The following is a 22922-nucleotide window of genomic DNA, read 5'->3' on the forward strand; positions in this document are numbered from 1 at the left end:
ACAAGGTATAACAAACCATCATGCTTGTTAGACATTTGAAGTTCCTTTTCCGTGCGAATAGTATGACAAACCATCATGCTTCTACCTGCAGGCCCAAAATGATGCGTCTATGTGTCCTAAGTTCAGACAGTTTTCCAATGGTTGTGCCTATAGGGTCTTATCATACTCCGGATATGATGTAAATGGATATCGCTTTCACACAAAAAGCCACGAGCAGAGTCGGCCCAATTGAAGAACAACAAATTCCGGAGTTTGTACGACAGGCCTTGATGGGGTCGAGTATTATGGCATAATTGAAGAAATCTATGAACTCACATTTCATGGTTGCAAACCTCTTAAGCCTGTCATATTCAAATGCCATTGGTTTGATCCTAACGAAGTGCGACGGACCCCTCATATCGGCCTAGTCGAAATTTGCCAGTCATTAGTGTATCTAGGAGACGATGTCTATATTTTGGCTCAACAAGCCACGCAAGTTTATTATCTCTCATATCCGTGCAAAATCGACGATCGCCTTATGGGTTGGGACGTTGTATACAAGGTATCACCACACGGTAAAGTACCTATTCCAAATAATGAGGATTACAACACAGACCCAAACACATATGACGGGGAGTTCTTTCAAGAAGATGGGCTTGAAGGGCATTTTGAGATAGACTTAACCGGAGTGATCGAAATGGAAGTACACGATGATGAAATGGTTGATAACGAGGACACTGGTGAGGTGGTTCATAATGCGAAGGACCTAGAATTACTTGAGCGATTAGAATTAGGTGATGATAATGAGGATGAAATTCCACCTTTAGAGCACGGGGCTTGAACTTCTCGACTTGCGTGATAGTGATGATGAGACATATGATCCAGCTAATCCCGATGAAGATGATTATTTCTAATACATGTATGATCCGTACTAATTGATTTATTTTCTTTAATTATGTTACTTTTTAATTATGTCGCATTTATTTTCTTTCTCTTTATAAGATCGTTTTGTATATATGTGCTGATTGGTTTACTATTTTTAATTGCAGGTGATTGAAGAAAGATGCCGGGCGGCAGACTTCAACGATCGGTCGCCTCACTGTACAGAAGAATGATGCCACACTCGGATGCTGGTGAGGGCTCCAATAGGGGTTCCGAGTTGGGGCGAGGCAAGGGTGGAGGGAAGGGTGGACCCAAGAGGGGTGGAGGGAAGGGTGGAGGCAGGAGGCATTGAGAGCCTTCGCCTGTACCGCCGTCTGAGGAGGAGTAGGAGGAGGAGCCTTCCCAGGACCAGGAGCAGGAGCAGGAGGAGGAGGAGTGACAGGCGGACGCGCAGGAGGAGGAGGGGGAGTCGTCTGAGGAGGAGGACATGGCCGAGGATACCTCTACGCCGGCTGTCTGGTTGCGAGGTCCCTTGTGACTCCCAGATAGGCCGATACATGTTTCCTTGCGCCCGCTGATTCAACCGTGCGGGGATATGTAAGTAATTTGACATGTTATTACTACCTTTTCATTTCCTAACTCGAAAATCAAGGTACAAACTAATATTTTCTCTTAATCACTTTTGCAGGAGTTGGACTGTCCTCAGTGGCGGTGCTCACAAACGCAAGGTCAATAGCATCCTGGGTCTTTTGTGCAGGGAGCACTTCCCAGGCCTGGTCCACTATCAAGGACGGTACGAGCCGGCCTGGACGTGGGACCACTACATCGCCGCCAACAACGATCAGTTGGATTGGAGCGGCAGAGCCTTTGAGAACAAGGCGGAACGGGTAAAGGGCGAGCTCTGGGTAAGTTTTTCCCGGCAAAAAATGGTGAATACTTCACATTTATTGAACATTTTGTTAATGATGACATGATCCATCGTCTTTATATGCAGGATTTTTACAGGTGTGATGAGGGATACGAGGAGCGGGCGGCGATTGTGGCTCACAATCGATGCGTTAAACTCGTGAAGGACATGCATTATGAGGTGCAAGTCCAGTGCGTCATCAACTATTGTGCACATTTCCTAAAGCAGAAGATCGGGAAGTCCGAGGCGAGGGATTTGAAGCTGACCCGAGAGCAATATTTACAGGTAAGTTCAAATTTATTATAAGATGAAAAACATCGATAAATGTCTCTTTTCTTACATGTCATGCATTTGATCACGTGTAGGTCCCTGCGTGGTGGTGTCATAATGACACCGTGTGCTGGGAGCGCATAGTGGACAAGTGGTTCGACCCCGAGTAGCAGGCTTTGCACGACGCTGCCCGGCAGTGGCGATTGCTGATGCTAGGTCCAGCGCACCATCAAGGCAGCCTCAACAACGACAAGTACAGGGCTAGATGGGTACACACTACACAGACTCATTTCTCTAATCTAACATTCAATTCAGCATAATTTGTAATCAACTTCTTCCTTTTTAACAGTCGTCCTCACATGAAGGCCAAGAGTGCAACCCGTTCGTGGGATGGGCTCTGGCCCGCAAGGGCAATGCGACATCCAACGTCACCTACAACCCTGACGACCCGCCCTCGGCGTACAGCAACCCGTCCATCCACAGTCGTATCCAGGCGTACACAGAGATGGGAAGACAGGTCCATGGGGCAGACTGGGATCCGAGGACCCAGCCCCTTGATGCAGAAGTCATTATGAGGGTGGGAGGAGCAAGAAACATGGGCGCTACTACATTGGTGACGGCCTTTTAGACACGGCCAGCACTCCTACCCTCTCTCAGATTCGAGCGAGGAGCACGGCCAATAGCCCGGCCATATGCCCACGGCTGTCCGCGTCGCAGCTCCAAGTGCAGGAACTTCAGGTTATTTCTTATTTATTCATAGTTCATTCGTTTTGTACATATATTTGCTTTGCATTGTAACATTGTCATGAACTATTGTAGCACCGAATGCAAGCACAACAGGCGGCGTACGAGGCAGCACTAGCCGAAGAGAGGAGGATACGACAAGAGAACGAGCAGAAGCGGCCGAGATGGCCCAGATGTACAACTATATTCAAAGTATTTCTGTCCAAATGGGTAATCCCATCCCAGCCATGCAATTCCCTGTGGCTCCTCCTCCTCCTACTCCTCCGGTGAGTATCTTGAAAACCCTTTAGTTTCTTTTGAAGTATTAGATACTTAGAGAACTTTAGACTTAGAGATTGTGACTTACATTACTCACTTAACGATTTAGGGGACCTACATCTGATCCTTTAGTGCTCTATTTATTGGCAAAATAAGTAAGCGAAATGGAAAGCGTTTGCAATAGCGCTAGTGTGTCTAAATTTCAATTTGGAGTTTTCATTTGGATATCCGAGTTCGTAGAAAATTTAAAGTAGGTTCCATTTTGAAAAAAGTTACTGGCTAAACTATCCCAAACTACATATAGAAATGTTGAAATTGATTTGTAAATAAAATCATTGGCGAAGGTTTCTTCATAGAAGAGGTTCATGGATTCGTTTGCGGTAATTTGGTCGATCTAGTTATGCAAATCAAATTCGAAACTGAAGTTTCAAGCTCGAATTACAAGATGCATTATCATAGGAATTCGAAATCAGGTATTTCAATGAAAGTTTGAACTTCTGTTCTGTCTGTCCCAATGCATTTCAGTAAACGAGTGTAGCATATCTCCTCTCATGAATTATAACTTGAGAACTTGGTTTTTGTCTCACCTGCAATTTACTGTCTTACTTTTTTTGCAGAATCTATCGGCGGCATCGAATACGCCAGAATTGTCGCCGGGCATCTCACCGACGCTCCCACAGCAGTTGTTCCAGCCTCAGTTCGGCGGCGCCCCACCGTTCGACGACCCACCACAGCCATAAACTTGTTTATTTCAATATTTATGGACTTGTGAACTTCTGGATATGTATTTGTGAACTTCTGGATATTTTGTGAACTTGCAGAACTTTGCATTGGACTTCTGTATGTGTTTGATGTTATTTGTGGCTAGTTGTGATATATATATATTGTGATATATAATGTCTGTGACGTTTGTTATGATATGTAATGCCTGTGATATATATGTTGTGATATGGAGTCCTTTTTACATGAAAAACAAAAAAAATAGGATTTGTTTGGTCACTTTGCCGTGTGCCAGGGACTAGGCACACGGCAAAGTGACCATTTGGCCAGCCCTGAACACCAAGTTCGTCGTGTGCCTAGACCAGGCACACGGCGAACTGACCATAGTTCGCCATGTGCCAAATCCAAGGGCATACGGCGAATGACAGACTTGAGGCAGCTCAAAGGAAAGTACACTCAAGAGCAAGTCCAACCTTCTCAAGATAACACCTCCGCGGGCGTGAAGAAGCTTGAGAAGGGAGAAACCGTGACTTGCTTCAAGTGTCACAAAGAAGGCCACAAGTCTTTACTTTCCTAGTTAGTTTGATTAGGATTGGCTATAGGTTGCAAGTCTTTTGGGGTAAGTAGAGGGTAGCATAGATAAACCTTAGTCATAACTAGCATGTGTAGGACGTGTTAGGTTTATCTTATGCAATTAGATTGAGCCCTAGGATAGAAAAGCGATTAGCGACCCTATTCACCCCCTCCCCCTCTAGGGTCGGACACCCCGGTGATCCTTACAATTGGTATCAGAGCTTGGTCTCACACCTCTTACGAGGATTAGCCAATTCTATTGGTAAATTTATGAGAAAACTCGTAGGAGACCCGTCGACTTAACCGTCGAGTGAGTATCATGTCCGGGGAAGGGATGAATACCGATAGGGCTCCGTTTTTCGATGGCACGGGTTTTCCACGTTGGAAAGTGCTTATGCAAGCACATCTTCAAGCCCGGGGGCTTGATGTTTGGCGTGTCACCGAAGAGGGCAAGAAAAATGAGAATAAGGCCGAGAGACAATATGATGCCATTGCAAAATCAATTCTATTGTCTTCTCTATGTGATAGTGTGTTTAATCGTGTATTTGCTAATGAAAATGCTCATAAGCTATGGAAGCAAATTGTCAAGAATCATGAGGGCACAAAGGATGTGGCCAATCAAAAATACCATATTCTCGGCGAGGAGCTAAGTAGCTTTAAGCAACTTCCAAATGAAAATGCTCATGACATGTACTCACGATTAAATACTCTTGTCAATGAAATTAATGCCTTAGGTCTCAATCAAGTTGATGATGGGGAAATTAACCGCAAGATTCTCCGAAGCCTTCGCAAACCCGACTACAACATCATCAACACGATCTTGCAAAAGGAAGACTTGGCCAAGCTTACACCAAACCAAGTCATCAATCAAATCATCGCCCATGAGTATAGTATGGGGATGACAAAGAAGAAAGAGCAAGAGTCCACCTCTTCTTCAAGCAAAAAGAGTCTCGCCGCCAAGCACTCATGCAAGCATCAACCAAGGCGACAAGACTCATCAAGCTCAAATGAAAGTGAACAAGAAGAAGAGGATGACGAAGATTGTGATGATGAATCAAGTTCAAGTGATGAAGAATACCCAAGGGCCGTGCTATACCACAACCGCAAGATTGCCAAGCATGTACATGAGCTCTATGAGCTTGGGTACAAAACACTCATTAAAGGGAGTGCAGTTGGGATAGAGAAGATGGCGAAGAAAAAGAACAAGTCAAGAGCCCAAGCTCTCTCCGCCATCCACATGCCCAAGAAAAGTGGTGAAAGCTCAAGTCACAAAAAAAATTCCAAGAGCTCCACCACCCATCGCCCTCGGAGATTATCACCACCACCCATGTGTCTTATGGCACTAGGTAATAACGATGTAAGTGATGACTCCTCCTCAAATGATGAATCTGATGTTGAAACCAATGAACTTTGTGAGATGATGACTCTTCTCCATAATCAACAAGAATATCTCATTAAACAAAATAAAGAAATCAAAGCTCTCAAGGCTAACGAAAAACTTCATGCTTCATTTGTCTCAAGATATGAGAACTTGCTAAACAAATTCAATTTGTTAGACAATGAGCATAAAGAGCTTAAAATTAAATATGAGAGTCTTGAATCTAAAAATGAATCATCATTGGATAAATCATTTCCTTGCAATATTTCTTGTGCTATCTCTTTTGACAAGGTAGATGCGTCTACCTCTTGTGATCTAACCCCTTGCAATGAGAATGTGATTGTAGAAACATGTGATGATCTCATTGCTAAGGAAAATGATGAGCTTAAACAAGAGATAGAAAGGCTAATGACGGACTTGAGGCGGCTCAAAGGAAAGTACACTCAAGAGCAAGTCCAACCTTCTCAAGATAACACCTCCGCGGGCGTGAAGAAGCTTGAGAAGGGAGAAACCGTGACTTGCTTCAAGTGTCACAAAGAAGGCCACAAGTCCTACCAATGCAAGGAGAAAGAGGGCAAAGTAAAGGGCAAAGAAAATAGCAAGCCCAAGAACTTGAACAAGAACAAGAAGGCTAAGGAGATCAAGAAAAACACATCTCCATACTTGAAGGCGTCCTACATGTACACCAAGCCCACCCACAAGAACAAGCAAAAGAGCAACCACTACATACTTGAAAAGAAGAAGAATGGCAAGGTGGTGGCTCATGTCATGGGGTGGAGAACATATGGTTGGAACCAACCTATTTGGGTGCCCAAGGATATTATTCATACCATGGATGGCTCTCAAAAGGTTTGGGTTCCTAAGACTTAGGCACCAAACAAGTGCAACGGGGGATTTGGATGCTTAGCTTACAAGTTAAAGAGAAGGTTCAAGCCAAAACAAGCTAAGCTCACAACTTGGACATTTGTTGCCCAAGTCCCCCATAAGGTAATGGTAGCTAATTTTCAATTCAAGCATCATGTAGCTCCATTGCTTTTGCTAGGATGTTTGCTTGTTTTGCATCTCCTAGTGATATATATGGTGGGTTGCTTGTGCCATGACTCTAACCCATGAGCAACCTACATGGTTTGATAAGTGTGTAGAAAGCTACATAAGGTTACCTTTCATGGTACACGGACTTCATGAGGTATGTATTTCATATGTGTACCATGAACACAAGCTATAGGGTAAACTTCCCAATTGTGTCCAAATCAATGTGCATACATTTGCTTGGTGATTCAAACACTAAATGCACACATTTAGAGGGAGTTCACTTTATAGCTTGTGATTTTGAGACTAACATGTTTGCTAGCTTATCTTTTGTAGTCTCACGTGGAGTTAACACTCTAAGAGAATGTTTCTCACAAATCAATGTGAACAAACAACTCTATAAGAGTGGTTAGATAATTTGTGCTTTCATGCATATTGAGCCATGCTCTATTGAACTTAAATGCTCATATCTAAGTTCATAGGCTATGTGCTCATATATTTGCTTAACCTTGGTGTACCAAGTTCTCTTCTTTCAAAGACTTTCAATTGGTTGCAAGTCACTTTCAAGTTGGTACATGCAAGTTCAACTAAGTTGTTCCCCCGGAGGTATGCTAGGTTCTAAACTCATTCAATTGATATAATTGTCAATTTCTTATCCTTTTTAGAGCTACCTCCGTGCATGATATGATCTAAGCTTTCTAGTTATAACATCTAGTTGTGCACTTGTTTTTCACATTATCACTTTATGCACATACTTGTGGAAAGCTTAGCTCATGTCATGCTAGTTTCGTGATTTTGTGATCCACCATAGTAAATTCTCAATTGGTATCTTCATTGATATCATACAATTGGATCATGAGTCATGGAGCTAACTCCCTAGGATACTAATCTTCTTTTGAGCTATATTATTTTGCAAGAACTTTTAGAAGCAAGACCTTTTAAGTAATTTGATTCCAAAGAGGGACAAATGTGGATCAAATCAAGGTATTTTCTCAAGGAGAGGAAGCATATCCCGAAGGGGGAGAAATACCTAAGTGAATCAAGTCATGAGGGAGAATCAAAGGGGGAATCAAGGTTTTAGAGGGAGGCCAAGTCATCATTATATGGTGGTAAGCATCCAAGCTACGGGGAATTTGGAGGCTTGACAAGGTTTGGGATGCATGAGTAGGGATGCATCATGCAAAGATAAAGGAAAGCCAAGTTATGAATTAAAGATTAGTAACCCAAATTCCCCTCCCCTACATATGAGGTAATGAGCAAGGTAAAAGGATAATCTCTAAATTTCATTTGATATCCTTCATGCATCATTGTAGCTCAATGCCTCTCTAGGAATGCATGATCTTATCTTTACAATTGGTATTTACTTTTGGCATCTTTTATTTGATATGCTTTCCTAGAAATATCATATGGTAGGTTGTTTTGGTACTAATTTCTTATCTAGTGCAACCTACATGGGCGAAAAACCGTTGCTTCTCCATGACACATATTGTCGAAAGAAAATACCAAAGTCTACAATCGGTATCAATCCTATTTTTTGGTATTCATTTGGTGTCATGTTATTCAAGTTATAGAGTTTGATCCCCATTATGTGAATTACAAGTGCATACATTTGATTAAGTGATTCAAACACTATTGCACACATTTAGGGGGAGCTAACTCTATAGCTTGTGTTTTTGTGACTAACATACTTTCAAAGTGATATTTGTTGTAGTCACACTCCTTTTGTCCATATGGTAATACACTCAATCCTTCGATATCAAGAATAATGCACATTGCAATTAACCCTACATTTGGTATCAATTGATCAAGAAAGGTTGGACAAGGAAAGAAGAAGGCCAAGCCATAACTCCCAAAGATTAAAGAGATAAATGATATAGGGAGGCATGGCTAGGTATAACTCTATCACTAGTGAATTTCTTTTGCTACTAATGCTCCTTGTTGCTAGTGGTTATGAAGCTTTTAGGTGTTTGATGACAAAGGGGGAGAAGTGTACCCTAAAAGCAAGCAAATAGTTTGGAGTAAATGACGCCATTAGCAAGGGGGAGGGATGGAAAATGCAATACAATAGGATGCATGGTGATAGGGGGAGGTACTTAGTCAATATGGGGGAGAAGTGCAATTTGATGATCCCATGGACTAAGGTACAAATTTTTCATTGCTCATATGGTTCAAACCACATACAAGCCATTGGTCTACAAATTCTTTCTACAATTGGTATCAAGGGCTTTTAAAATGAGCATTGAAATGTCATCCAAGCAAGCTAAGTAGTTTCTAACTTTTCAAATTGGTATCAATTTCATATTCTTGCAATTCATCTTGCTTGCTTTGGTTGTGTTGTCATCAATCACCAAAAAGGGGGAGATTGTAGCGAAAATGGCCTCTCATGCCATATTTCAATATAATGTTTTGGCGATTGATGACACACACAACACTTGGACTAATGTGATTGTTAAGATGACTATTCTCAGGCTTTTAGGTTCAAGTGATGACAAAGAGAAGAGAGGCGTAGCAAGGCCCGAAGGGCCACCCCTACGGGGGTTCCGTAGGACAAGAATCGAAGAGACTGTGAAGAAATTCAATACACCGGTTGAACCGACGTTAAGGAAAATACACACGCCGGTGTAATTGTCCAGAAGCTGGAAACTGAAGGTACACTCACCGGATTAACCGACGTTGAAGAAAATGCATACGTCGGTGCATTGCCAAACGAAGACCGATGAAAATACATACACCGGTTGAACCGACGATGCATCGGTCAATTGCATCGGTTCAGTTGTCCAGAGAGGTGGTTTATGGAGGAACGTGAAGAAGTTACAATCACCGGTTAAACCGACGCTAATTTTACATACACCGGTTGATTGCATCGGTTAAACCGGCGATACACCGGTTAATTGCTAACGGCTAGTTTTTCAAGTAGCACTTTACATACACCGGTTAAACCGACGATGGCTTTGGAGGTACGTCGGATTAACCGGCGTTAAGCGTTTTTCTGGCAGCTTTTCTCCAACGGCTATATTTGCTTGTGCTGCCTATATATACCCCCAAGGCCGGGTCATTTGAGAGTGCTGGAGTTCAAGGAAATATACAAGAGCTAAAGATCATCTCCAACCACCATAGAGCTTCATTGTACATCATATAGGCTTAAGCACACTTGTGAGAGTGCTTAGTGCTTGTTTAGGCTTAGTTCTTGAGAGAACTAGCTTGAGAGAAAGTCTTGCTGCGGCAAGCAACTTGTGTACTCGTCGTGTGACCCTCCGACTTGGTGTGGAGTGGCAACGACACTTTGTGCGGGGAAGGAGGCCCCTACTTGGTGTTAAAGCTCCAAGATAGTGAAGACGGTGCCGTGGTGACGCTTCGAGATAGACGGTGGCGGTGACCTCGTCTTTGTGACTTGGCGTCACTTAGCCTTTGCTTGTCGGGAGCCTTGGAGGCGTGGCAAGACGGTGATCAAGCGAAGAGACTCGGCATCCCACTTGATTCTTTGTGAGCAAGTGGCCGTGGACGTAGGGAGGGACTTTGGTGTCCTAACCGAACCACGTTAAATCGTGTGTCTTGGTGTCTTCACGGGAGTTTGCATATCCTCTCCCTTACCGCTTTACTTACCGCATTACGTTTCCGCATTTACTCTTTCTTGCTTATCTTTACTTTCCTAGTTAGTTTGATTAGGATTGGCTATAGGTTGCAAGTCTTTTGGGGTAAGTAGAGGGTAGCATAGATAAACCTTAGTCATAACTAGCATGTGTAGGACGTGTTAGGTTTATCTTATGCAATTAGATTGAGCCCTAGGATAGAAAAGCGATTAGCGACCCTATTCACCCCCTCCCCCTCTAGGGTCGGACACCCCGGTGATCCTTACAATTGGTATCAGAGCTTGGTCTCACACCTCTTACGAGGATTAGCCAATTCTATTGGTAAATTTATGAGAAAACTCGTAGGAGACCCGTCGACTTAACCGTCGAGTGAGTATCATGTCCGGGGAAGGGATGAATACCGATAGGGCTCCGTTTTTCGATGGCACGGGTTTTCCACGTTGGAAAGTGCTTATGCAAGCACATCTTCAAGCCCGGGGGCTTGATGTTTGGCGTGTCACCGAAGAGGGCAAGAAAAATGAGAATAAGGCCGAGAGACAATATGATGCCATTGCAAAATCAATTCTATTGTCTTCTCTATGTGATAGTGTGTTTAATCGTGTATTTGCTAATGAAAATGCTCATAAGCTATGGAAGCAAATTGTCAAGAATCATGAGGGCACAAAGGATGTGGCCAATCAAAAATACCATATTCTCGGCGAGGAGCTAAGTAGCTTTAAGCAACTTCCAAATGAAAATGCTCATGACATGTACTCACGATTAAATACTCTTGTCAATGAAATTAATGCCTTAGGTCTCAATCAAGTTGATGATGGGGAAATTAACCGCAAGATTCTCCGAAGCCTTCGCAAACCCGACTACAACATCATCAACACGATCTTGCAAAAGGAAGACTTGGCCAAGCTTACACCAAACCAAGTCATCAATCAAATCATCACCCATGAGTATAGTATGGGGATGACAAAGAAGAAAGAGCAAGAGTCCACCACTTCTTCAAGCAAAAAGAGTCTCGCCGCCAAGCACTCATGCAAGCATCAACCAAGGCGACAAGACTCATCAAGCTCAAATGAAAGTGAACAAGAAGAAGAGGATGACGAAGATTGTGATGATGAATCAAGTTCAAGTGATGAAGAATACCCAAGGGCCGTGCTATACCACAACCGCAAGATTTCCAAGCATGTACATGAGCTCTATGAGCTTGGGTACAAAACACTCATTAAAGGGAGTGCAGTTGGGATAGAGAAGATGGCGAAGAAAAAGAACAAGTCAAGAGCCCAAGCTCTCTCCGCCATCCACATGCCCAAGAAAAGTGGTGAAAGCTCAAGTCACAAAAAAAATTCCAAGAGCTCCACCACCCATCGCCCTCGGAGATTATCACCACCACCCATGTGTCTTATGGCACTAGGTAATAACGATGTAAGTGATGACTCCTCCTCAAATGATGAATCCGATGTTGAAACCAATGAACTTTGTGAGATGATGACTCTTCTCCATAATCAACAAGAATATCTCATTAAACAAAATAAAGAAATCAAAGCTCTCAAGGCTAACGAAAAACTTCATGCTTCATTTGTCTCAAGATATGAGAACTTGCTAAACAAATTCAATTTGTTAGACAATGAGCATAAAGAGCTTAAAATTAAATATGAGAGTCTTGAATCTAAAAATGAATCATCATTGGATAAATCATTTCCTTGCAATATTTCTTGTGCTATCTCTTTTGACAAGGTAGATGCGTCTACCTCTTGTGATCTAACCCCTTGCAATGAGAATGTGATTGTAGAAACATGTGATGATCTCATTGCTAAGGAAAATGATGAGCTTAAACAAGAGATAGAAAGGCTAATGACGGACTTGAGGCGGCTCAAAGGAAAGTACACTCAAGAGCAAGTCCAACCTTCTCAAGATAACACCTCCGCGGGCGTGAAGAAGCTTGAGAAGGGAGAAACCGTGACTTGCTTCAAGTGTCACAAAGAAGGCCACAAGTCCTACCAATGCAAGGAGAAAGAGGGCAAAGTAAAGGGCAAAGAAAATAGCAAGCCCAAGAACTTGAACAAGAACAAGAAGGCTAAGGAGATCAAGAAAAACACATCTCCATACTTGAAGGCGTCCTACATGTACACCAAGCCCACCCACAAGAACAAGCAAAAGAGCAACCACTACATACTTGAAAAGAAGAAGAATGGCAAGGTGGTGGCTCATGTCATGGGGTGGAGAACATATGGTTGGAACCAACCTATTTGGGTGCCCAAGGATATTATTCATACCATGGATGGCTCTCAAAAGGTTTGGGTTCCTAAGACTTAGGCACCAAACAAGTGCAACGGGGGATTTGGATGCTTAGCTTACAAGTTAAAGAGAAGGTTCAAGCCAAAACAAGCTAAGCTCACAACTTGGACATTTGTTGCCCAAGTCCCCCATAAGGTAATGGTAGCTAATTTTCAATTCAAGCATCATGTAGCTCCATTGCTTTTGCTAGGATGTTTGCTTGTTTTGCATCTCCTAGTGATATATATGGTGGGTTGCTTGTGCCATGACTCTAACCCATGAGCAACCTACATGGTTTGATAAGTGTGTAGAAAGCTACATAAGGTTACCTTTCATGGTACACGGACTTCATGAGGTATGTATTTCATATGTGTACCATGAACACAAGCTATAGGGTAAACTTCCCAATTGTGTCCAAATCAATGTGCATACATTTGCTTGGTGATTCAAACACTAAATGCACACATTTAGAGGGAGTTCACTTTATAGCTTGTGATTTTGAGACTAACATGTTTGCTAGCTTATCTTTTGTAGTCTCACGTGGAGTTAACACTCTAAGAGAATGTTTCTCACAAATCAATGTGAACAAACAACTCTATAAGAGTGGTTAGATAATTTGTGCTTTCATGCATATTGAGCCATGCTCTATTGAACTTAAATGCTCATATCTAAGTTCATAGGCTATGTGCTCATATATTTGCTTAACCTTGGTGTACCAAGTTCTCTTCTTTCAAAGACTTTCAATTGGTTGCAAGTCACTTTCAAGTTGGTACATGCAAGTTCAACTAAGTTGTTCCCCCGGAGGTATGCTAGGTTCTAAACTCATTCAATTGATATAATTGTCAATTTCTTATCCTTTTTAGAGCTACCTCCGTGCATGATATGATCTAAGCTTTCTAGTTATAACATCTAGTTGTGCACTTGTTTTTCACATTATCACTTTATGCACATACTTGTGGAAAGCTTAGCTCATGTCATGCTAGTTTCGTGATTTTGTGATCCACCATAGTAAATTCTCAATTGGTATCTTCATTGATATCATACAATTGGATCATGAGTCATGGAGCTAACTCCCTAGGATACTAATCTTCTTTTGAGCTATATTATTTTGCAAGAACTTTTAGAAGCAAGACCTTTTAAGTAATTTGATTCCAAAGAGGGACAAATGTGGATCAAATCAAGGTATTTTCTCAAGGAGAGGAAGCATATCCCGAAGGGGGAGAAATACCTAAGTGAATCAAGTCATGAGGGAGAATCAAAGGGGGAATCAAGGTTTTAGAGGGAGGCCAAGTCATCATTATATGGTGGTAAGCATCCAAGCTACGGGGAATTTGGAGGCTTGACAAGGTTTGGGATGCATGAGTAGGGATGCATCATGCAAAGATAAAGGAAAGCCAAGTTATGAATTAAAGATTAGTAACCCAAATTCCCCTCCCCTACATATGAGGTAATGAGCAAGGTAAAAGGATAATCTCTAAATTTCATTTGATATCCTTCATGCATCATTGTAGCTCAATGCCTCTCTAGGAATGCATGATCTTATCTTTACAATTGGTATTTACTTTTGGCATCTTTTATTTGATATGCTTTCCTAGAAATATCATATGGTAGGTTGTTTTGGTACTAATTTCTTATCTAGTGCAACCTACATGGGCGAAAAACCGTTGCTTCTCCATGACACATATTGTCGAAAGAAAATACCGAAGTCTACAATCGGTATCAATCCTATTTTTTGGTATTCATTTGGTGTCATGTTATTCAAGTTATAGAGTTTGATCCCCATTATGTGAATTACAAGTGCATACATTTGATTAAGTGATTCAAACACTATTGCACACATTTAGGGGGAGCTAACTCTATAGCTTGTGTTTTTGTGACTAACATACTTTCAAAGTGATATTTGTTGTAGTCACACTCCTTTTGTCCATATGGTAATACACTCAATCCTTCGATATCAAGAATAATGCACATTGCAATTAACCCTACATTTGGTATCAATTGATCAAGAAAGGTTGGACAAGGAAAGAAGAAGGCCAAGCCATAACTCCCAAAGATTAAAGAGATAAATGATATAGGGAGGCATGGCTAGGTATAACTCTATCACTAGTGAATTTCTTTTGCTACTAATGCTCCTTGTTGCTAGTGGTTATGAAGCTTTTAGGTGTTTGATGACAAAGGGGGAGAAGTGTACCCTAAAAGCAAGCAAATAGTTTGGAGTAAATGACGCCATTAGCAAGGGGGAGGGATGGAAAATGCAATACAATAGGATGCATGGTGATAGGGGGAGGTACTTAGTCAATATGGGGGAGAAGTGCAATTTGATGATCCCATGGACTAAGGTACAAATTTTTCATTGCTCATATGGTTCAAACCACATACAAGCCATTGGTCTACAAATTCTTTCTACAATTGGTATCAAGGGCTTTTAAAATGAGCATTGAAATGTCATCCAAGCAAGCTAAGTAGTTTCTAACTTTTCAAATTGGTATCAATTTCATATTCTTGCAATTCATCTTGCTTGCTTTGGTTGTGTTGTCATCAATCACCAAAAAGGGGGAGATTGTAGCGAAAATGGCCTCTCATGCCATATTTCAATATAATGTTTTGGCGATTGATGACACACACAACACTTGGACTAATGTGATTGTTAAGATGACTATTCTCAGGCTTTTAGGTTCAAGTGATGACAAAGAGAAGAGAGGCGTAGCAAGGCCCGAAGGGCCACCCCTACGGGGGTTCCGTAGGACAAGAATCGAAGAGACTGTGAAGAAATTCAATACACCGGTTGAACCGACGTTAAGGAAAATACACACGCCGGTGTAATTGTCCAGAAGCTGGAAACTGAAGGTACACTCACCGGATTAACCGACGTTGAAGAAAATGCATACGTCGGTGCATTGCCAAACGAAGACCGATGAAAATACATACACCGGTTGAACCGACGATGCATCGGTCAATTGCATCGGTTCAGTTGTCCAGAGAGGTGGTTTTTGGAGGAACGTGAAGAAGTTACAATCACCGGTTAAACCGACGCTAATTTTACATACACCGGTTGATTGCATCGGTTAAACCGGCAATACACCGGTTAATTGCTAATGGCTAGTTTTTCAAGTAGCAGTTTACATACACCGGTTAAACCGACGATGGCTTTGGAGGTACGTCGGATTAACCGGCGTTAAGCGTTTTTCTGGCAGCTTTTCTCCAACGGCTATATTTGCTTGTGCTGCCTATATATACCCCCAAGGCCGGGTCATTTGAGAGTGCTGGAGTTCAAGGAAATATACAAGAGCTAAAGATCATCTCCAACCACCATAGAGCTTCATTGTACATCATATAGGCTTAAGCACACTTGTGAGAGTGCTTAGTGCTTGTTTAGGCTTAGTTCTTGAGAGAACTAGCTTGAGAGAAAGTCTTGCTGCGGCAAGCAACTTGTGTACTCGTCGTGTGACCCTCCGACTTGGTGTGGAGTGGCAACGACACTTTGTGCGGGGAAGGAGGCCCCTACTTGGTGTTAAAGCTCCAAGATAGTGAAGACGGTGCCGTGGTGACGCTTCGAGATAGACGGTGGCGGTGACCTCGTCTTTGTGACTTGGCGTCACTTAGCCTTTGCTTGTCGGGAGCCTTGGAGGCGTGGCAAGACGGTGATCAAGCGAAGAGACTCGGCATCCCACTTGATTCTTTGTGAGCAAGTGGCCGTGGACGTAGGGAGGGACTTTGGTGTCCTAACCGAACCACGTTAAATCGTGTGTCTTGGTGTCTTCACGGGAGTTTGCATATCCTCTCCCTTACCGCTTTACTTACCGCATTACGTTTCCGCATTTACTCTTTCTTGCTTATCTTTACTTTCCTAGTTAGTTTGATTAGGATTGGCTATAGGTTGCAAGTCTTTTGGGGTAAGTAGAGGGTAGCATAGATAAACCTTAGTCATAACTAGTATGTGTAGGACGTGTTAGGTTTATCTTATGCAATTAGATTGAGCCCTAGGATAGAAAAGCGATTAGCGACCCTATTCACCCCCTCCCCCTCTAGGGTCGGACACCCCGGTAATCCTTACACCTCTCATTTATATAGGGAATTTACTCAACAATTCTGGCATCGCCGAAGAGTTCGAACCCCGCAGGAACTTGACGCCCTTCTTAAATCGGGTGTAGGACAAAGAGCCCCCGATTTCATTTCTTGGTTCAAGCACAAGGTATAACAAACCATCATGCTTGTTAGACATTTGAAGTTCCTTTTCCGTGCGAATAGTATGACAAACCATCATGCTTCTACCTGCAGGCCCAAAATGATGCGTCTATGTGTCCTAAGTTCAGACAGTTTTCCAATGGTTGTGCCTATAGGGTCTTATCATACTCCGGATATGATGTAAATGGATATCGCTTTCACACAAAAAGCCACGAGCAGAGTCGGCCCAATTGAAGAACAACAAATTCCGGAGTTTGTACGACAGGCCTTGATGGGGTCGAGTATTATGGCATAATTGAAGAAATCTATGAACTCACATTTCATGGTTGCAAACCTCTTAAGCCTGTCATATTCAAATGCCATTGGTTTGATCCTAACGAAGTGCGACGGACCCCTCATATCGGCCTAGTCGAAATTTGCCAGTCATTAGTGTATCTAGGAGACGATGTCTATATTTTGGCTCAACAAGCCACGCAAGTTTATTATCTCTCATATCCGTGCAAAATCGACGATCGCCTTATGGGTTGGGACGTTGTATACAAGGTATCACCACACGGTAAAGTACCTATTCCAAATAATGAGGATTACAACACAGACCCAAACACATATGACGGGGAGTTCTTTCAAGAAGATGGGCTTGAAGGGCATTTTGAGATAGACTTAACCGGAGTGATCGAAATGGAAGTACACGATGATGAAATGGTTGATAACGAGGACACTGGTGAGGTGGTTCATAATGCGAAGGACCTAGAATTACTTGAGCGATTAGAATTAGGTGATGATAATGAGGATGAAATTCCACCTTTAGAGCACGGGGCTTGAACTTCTCGACTTGCGTGATAGTGATGATGAGACATATGATCCAGCTAATCCCGATGAAGATGATTATTTCTAATACATGTATGATCCGTACTAATTGATTTATTTTCTTTAATTATGTTACTTTTTAATTATGTTGCATTTATTTTCTTTCTCTTTATAAGATCGTTTTGTATATATGTGCTGATTGGTTTACTATTTTTAATTGCAGGTGATTGAAGAAAGATGCCGGGCGGCAGACTTCAACGATCGGTCGCCTCACTGTACAGAAGAATGATGCCACACTCGGATGCTGGTGAGGGCTCCAATAGGGGTTCCGAGTTGGGGCGAGGCAAGGGTGGAGGGAAGGGTGGACCCAAGAGGGGTGGAGGGAAGGGTGGAGGCAGGAGGCATTGAGAGCCTTCGCCTGTACCGCCGTCTGAGGAGGAGTAGGAGGAGGAGCCTTCCCAGGACCAGGAGCAGGAGCAGGAGGAGGAGGAGTGGCAGGCGGACGCGCAGGAGGAGGAGGGGGAGTCGTCTGAGGAGGAGGACATGGCCGAGGATACCTCTACGCCGGCTGTCTGGTTGCGAGGTCCCTTGTGACTCCCAGATAGGCCGATACATGTTTCCTTGCGCCCGCTGATTCAACCGTGCGGGGATATGTAAGTAATTTGACATGTTATTACTACCTTTTCATTTCCTAACTCGAAAATCAAGGTACAAACTAATATTTTCTCTTAATCACTTTTGCAGGAGTTGGACTGTCCTCAGTGGCGGTGCTCACAAACGCAAGGTCAATAGCATCCTGGGTCTTTTGTGCAGGGAGCACTTCCCAGGCCTGGTCCACTATCAAGGACGGTACGAGCCGGCCTGGACGTGGGACCACTACATCGCCGCCAACAACGATCAGTTGGATTGGAGCGGCAGAGCCTTTGAGAACAAGGCGGAACGGGTAAAGGGCGAGCTCTGGGTAAGTTTTTCCCGGCAAAAAATGGTGAATACTTCACATTTATTGAACATTTTGTTAATGATGACATGATCCATCGTCTTTATATGCAGGATTTTTACAGGTGTGATGAGGGATACGAGGAGCGGGCGGCGATTGTGGCTCACAATCGATGCGTTAAACTCGTGAAGGACATGCATTATGAGGCGCAAGTCCAGTGCGTCATCAACTATTGTGCACATTTCCTAAAGCAGAAGATCGGGAAGTCCTAGGCGAGGGATTTGAAGCTGACCCGAGAGCAATATTTACAGGTAAGTTCAAATTTATTATAAGATGAAAAACATCGATAAATGTCTCTTTTCTTACATGTCATGCATTTGATCACGTGTAGGTCCCTGCGTGGTGGTGTCATAATGACACCGTGTGCTGGGAGCGCATAGTGGACAAGTGGTTCGACCCCGAGTAGCAGGCTTTGCACGACGCTGCCCGGCAGTGGCGATTGCTGATGCTAGGTCCAGCGCACCATCAAGGCAGCCTCAACAACGACAAGTACAGGGCTAGATGGGTACACACTACACAGACTCATTTCTCTAATCTAACATTCAATTCAGCATAATTTGTAATCAACTTCTTCCTTTTTAACAGTCGTCCTCACATGAAGGCCAAGAGTGCAACCCGTTCGTGGGATGGGCTCTGGCCCGCAAGGGCAATGCGACATCCAACGTCACCTACAACCCTGACGACCCGCCCTCGGCGTACAGCAACCCGTCCGTCCACAGTCGTATCCAGGCGTACACAGAGATGGGAAGACAGGTCCATGGGGCAGACTGGGATCCGAGGACCCAGCCCCTTGATGCAGAAGTCATTATGAGGGTGGGAGGAGCAAGAAACATGGGCGCTACTACATTGGTGACGGCCTTTTAGACACGGCCAGCACTCCTACCCTCTCTCATATTCGAGCGAGGAGCACGGCCAATAGCCCGGCCATATGCCCACGGCTGTCCGCGTCGCAGCTCCAAGTGCAGGAACTTCAGGTTATTTCTTATTTATTCATAGTTCATTCGTTTTGTACATATATTTGCTTTGCATTGTAACATTGTCATGAACTATTGTAGCACCGAATGCAAGCACAACAGGCGGCGTACGAGGCAGCACTAGCCGAAGAGAGGAGGATACGACAAGAGAACGAGCAGAAGCGGCCGAGATGGCCCAGATGTACAACTATATTCAAAGTATTTCTGTCCAAATGGGTAATCCCATCCCAGCCATGCAATTCCCTGTGGCTCCTCCTCCTCCTACTCCTCCGGTGAGTATCTTGAAAACCCTTTAGTTTCTTTTGAAGTATTAGATACTTAGAGAACTTTAGACTTAGAGATTGTGACTTACATTACTCACTTAACGATTTAGGGGACCTACATCTGATCCTTTAGTGCTCTATTTATTGGCAAAATAAGTAAGCGAAATGGAAAGCGTTTGCAATAGCGCTAGTGTGTCTAAATTTCAATTTGGAGTTTTCATTTGGATATCCGAGTTCGTAGAAAATTTAAAGTAGGTTCCATTTTGAAAAAAGTTACTGGCTAAACTATCCCAAACTACATATAGAAATGTTGAAATTGATTTGTAAATAAAATCATTGGCGAAGGTTTCTTCATAGAAGAGGTTCATGGATTCGTTTGCGGTAATTTGGTCGATCTAGTTATGCAAATCAAATTCGAAACTGAAGTTTCAAGCTCGAATTACAAGATGCATTATCATAGGAATTCGAAATCAGGTATTTCAATGAAAGTTTGAACTTCTGTTCTGTCTGTCCCAATGCATTTCAGTAAACGAGTGTAGCATATCTCCTCTCATGAATTATAACTTGAGAACTTGGTTTTTGTCTCACCTGCAATTTACTATCTTACTTTTTTTGCAGAATCTATCGGCGGCATCGAATACGCCAGAATTGTCGCCGGGCATCTCACCGACGCTCCCACAGCAGTTGTTCCAGCCTCAGTTCGGCGGCGCCCCACCGTTCGACGACCCACCACAGCCATAAACTTGTTTATTTCAATATTTATGGACTTGTGAACTTCTGGATATGTATTTGTGAACTTCTGGATATTTTGTGAACTTGCAGAACTTTGCATTGGACTTCTGTATGTGTTTGATGTTATTTGTGGCTAGTTGTGATATATATATATATTGTGATATATAATGTCTGTGACGTTTGTTATGATATGTAATGCATGTGATATATATGTTGTGATATGGAGTCCTTTTTACATGAAAAACAAAAAAAAATAGGATTTGTTTGGTCACTTTGCCGTGTGCCAGGGACTAGGCACACGGCAAAGTGACCATTTGGCCAGCCCTGAACACCAAGTTCGTCGTGTGCCTAGACCAGGCACACGGCGAACTGACCATAGTTCGCCATGTGCCAAATCCAAGGGCATACGGCGAACCTAAATACTTTGCCGTGTGCCAAAGCCAAGGGCACACGGCAAAGAGCTCTGCTGCTGGCCCCCGTGACCGATTTCGCCATGTGCCTATCCAGGTGGCGCACGGCAAAGTGGGAAATTTCGGCATGTGCCTGCTTCCTGGCACACAGCGAAGTCCTTCGTCACGCCGTTAGGCCGGCGGCGTCACGACGTCTGGCCTTTTTTTTGCCGTGTGCCCTTGGATACACACGGCGAATGTGTTTGCCGTGTGTGCGACAGATGGCACACAGCAAACTAGGTCTCTGCCGTGCCTAGCGCTGCCGTCGGGGGTTCGCCATCGGCCACTGACGGCGAAGTCTTCGCTGTGTTCCTACTAGGCTTTGCCGTGTGCTTGGGGCACACGGCGAATTAGAGAATTCCGGTAGTGGCACACGGCATGGGTACTGGTCGACAAGGTTTCTTGTGCAGCTAGGGGCAAGGTCATCCTCGGTCTTCTGCGTAGCCCGCGTCAGAGATAAGATAAGAACACAAATATGTCGCCTCAGCGTGCCAAGTCATTGACTGATGAGTTAGGCTAGCAGGCAGCGTGGCCGGCCAGTCGCTGCAGTTCGTCCCGTAGCAGTTGTTGGCACGCAAAGCTACTAGCAAGGAACCGAAAAGAGAAACATTTTTTTTTGACGGGATCAGCCTGTGATCAGAGCACTGCTAAAAACACCTCAGAAGTCACCTTCTTAGTCTGTCGATGATACCTACCGAAAAGAACTTGGGGGGGGGGGGGGGTCAGAATCGATCTGTCTTTCAAATGCATGCATCAGTGAAAGTGATTGGGTGCACTAGCCTAAAAGAGGGAGGAGGTAAATTAGCCAACTTAAAATTTTAACCTATGGCTCCAACTAGATTGCACAAAACTTAAACTAAAAACGTGCTATCTATATGTGCAACTATGGTTCAACTAGTGTAAAATCTTCATCCCAAAACAAGTTTTGCAACTTATATCCAATCCTAACAAGATACTACTCTATGAAAGTAAAAGCACATAATGATTGCAATAAATAAATGCGGAAGCTTAAAGGAGGGATGATAGAAACCAAACTCTTTGACACGAGGATTTATCACATGGTTCGGTTAGCCACAAAGACACACCTACATCCACATTGTTAAAGCACACATGAAGAGTATCGCTTCACGGCAATCAAGTCTCTTCCGTGAACACAATCACGGTCACATTGATCCGCCTTCCACTAAAGAGCTTCACCAAGAAGGGTTGGGGTCTGCACGTCTCCCTCACAAAGTTATCGATGCCACTCCACACCAAATCGGAGGGTCGTTGACGTTGCCGACGAGCCAACAAGGCTCCAAGACGTCGGCGCACCAAGATCTTCTTTTGGTTCACTCTAGAACCAGCTTACAAGGCACAACACCTTGCTATCTCACTCACTAAAGAGCTAACCGAGCACTAACACTCTCAAGGATGTGCTAAGGACTAAAGATATGATAACTAAGCTCTTAGATGATTTGAAGATGTTTTTGGATGTGTGTGGGGTGTTCCTGAACTCCAGCAATCTTCAAATGACCGGGGGATGGCATATATATAGGCCAACAATTCGAACTAGCCGTTTGTAGTCGTTATGTCTTTTTATGTGTAGACATCAGAAGAACCGATGACAGGGCACTGGTGTAACCGGTCACTCGGCTCTGAATTAACTGTTGGCCTTCTGACATTGTACTCTAGAGGCCACCGGTTAGACTGGTGCGTTGCATCGACGCCACGTCGATTCAACCGGTACTGAGGTTTTTCTCCTAATCTTCTAGCATTGTTGACGTCATTGCACCGACGCCTTATTCCGATGCACCGTCGGTTCAACCGGTGCTGAAAATTTGGCTTCTGCGCGTTTGACATGCTCTCTGGTCAATAGTACGGTGAATGCACCGACGCCCATTTCTTGACCGTCGGTTCAACTAGTGCAACTGAGAT

General features: G+C 43.5%; 3 protein-coding genes and 1 long non-coding RNA gene across 4 annotated transcripts; all 4 read left to right on the top strand.

Annotated features, from left to right (window-relative positions):
* Nucleotides 1-1348: 1348 nt before the first annotated feature.
* Nucleotides 1349-2208, top strand: LOC120686638. The gene is made up of 4 exons (XM_039968847.1): nt 1349-1380; nt 1514-1766; nt 1856-2053; nt 2134-2208. The coding sequence occupies exons 1-4, from the start codon at nt 1349-1351 to the stop codon at nt 2206-2208; spliced, it is 558 nt and encodes a 185-aa protein (XP_039824781.1).
* Nucleotides 2209-2247: 39 nt separating this feature from the next.
* On the top strand, nt 2248-2666 carry LOC120686639. Its single transcript, XM_039968848.1, has 2 exons — nt 2248-2307; nt 2388-2666. Exons 1-2 carry the CDS (start codon nt 2248-2250, stop codon nt 2664-2666), a joined length of 339 nt encoding a protein of 112 aa, XP_039824782.1.
* A 302-nt stretch (nt 2667-2968) lies between these two features.
* Nucleotides 2969-3934, top strand: LOC120684547. Its single transcript, XR_005679344.1, has 2 exons — nt 2969-3048; nt 3658-3934. It is a non-coding gene; the product is annotated as an uncharacterized LOC120684547 (long non-coding RNA).
* A 14199-nt stretch (nt 3935-18133) lies between these two features.
* LOC120686646 lies at nt 18134-18834 on the top strand. Its single transcript, XM_039968855.1, has 3 exons — nt 18134-18165; nt 18299-18551; nt 18641-18834. The coding sequence occupies exons 1-3, from the start codon at nt 18134-18136 to the stop codon at nt 18797-18799; spliced, it is 444 nt and encodes a 147-aa protein (XP_039824789.1). The 3' UTR covers nt 18800-18834.
* Nucleotides 18835-22922: the final 4088 nt, after the last annotated feature.

This window comes from Panicum virgatum, chromosome 8N (assembly GCF_016808335.1).
Source record: "Panicum virgatum strain AP13 chromosome 8N, P.virgatum_v5, whole genome shotgun sequence".
Lineage (NCBI taxonomy): Eukaryota > Viridiplantae > Streptophyta > Magnoliopsida > Poales > Poaceae > Panicum > Panicum virgatum.

Coding starts and splice junctions, on each gene's coding strand:
- LOC120686638 (XM_039968847.1), top strand. CDS start 1,349: ATGGCCGAGGATACCTCTACGCCGGCTGTCTG. Junction 1,381..1,513: donor ACCTCTACGCCGGCTGTCTG/GTTGCGAGGTCC, acceptor TCGAAAATCAAG/GTACAAACTAATATTTTCTC. Junction 1,767..1,855: donor GGGTAAAGGGCGAGCTCTGG/GTAAGTTTTTCC, acceptor CTTTATATGCAG/GATTTTTACAGGTGTGATGA.
- LOC120686639 (XM_039968848.1), top strand. CDS start 2,248: ATGCTAGGTCCAGCGCACCATCAAGGCAGCCTCAACAACGACAAGTAC. Junction 2,308..2,387: donor ACAAGTACAGGGCTAGATGG/GTACACACTACA, acceptor CCTTTTTAACAG/TCGTCCTCACATGAAGGCCA.
- LOC120686646 (XM_039968855.1), top strand. CDS start 18,134: ATGGCCGAGGATACCTCTACGCCGGCTGTCTG. Junction 18,166..18,298: donor ACCTCTACGCCGGCTGTCTG/GTTGCGAGGTCC, acceptor TCGAAAATCAAG/GTACAAACTAATATTTTCTC. Junction 18,552..18,640: donor GGGTAAAGGGCGAGCTCTGG/GTAAGTTTTTCC, acceptor CTTTATATGCAG/GATTTTTACAGGTGTGATGA.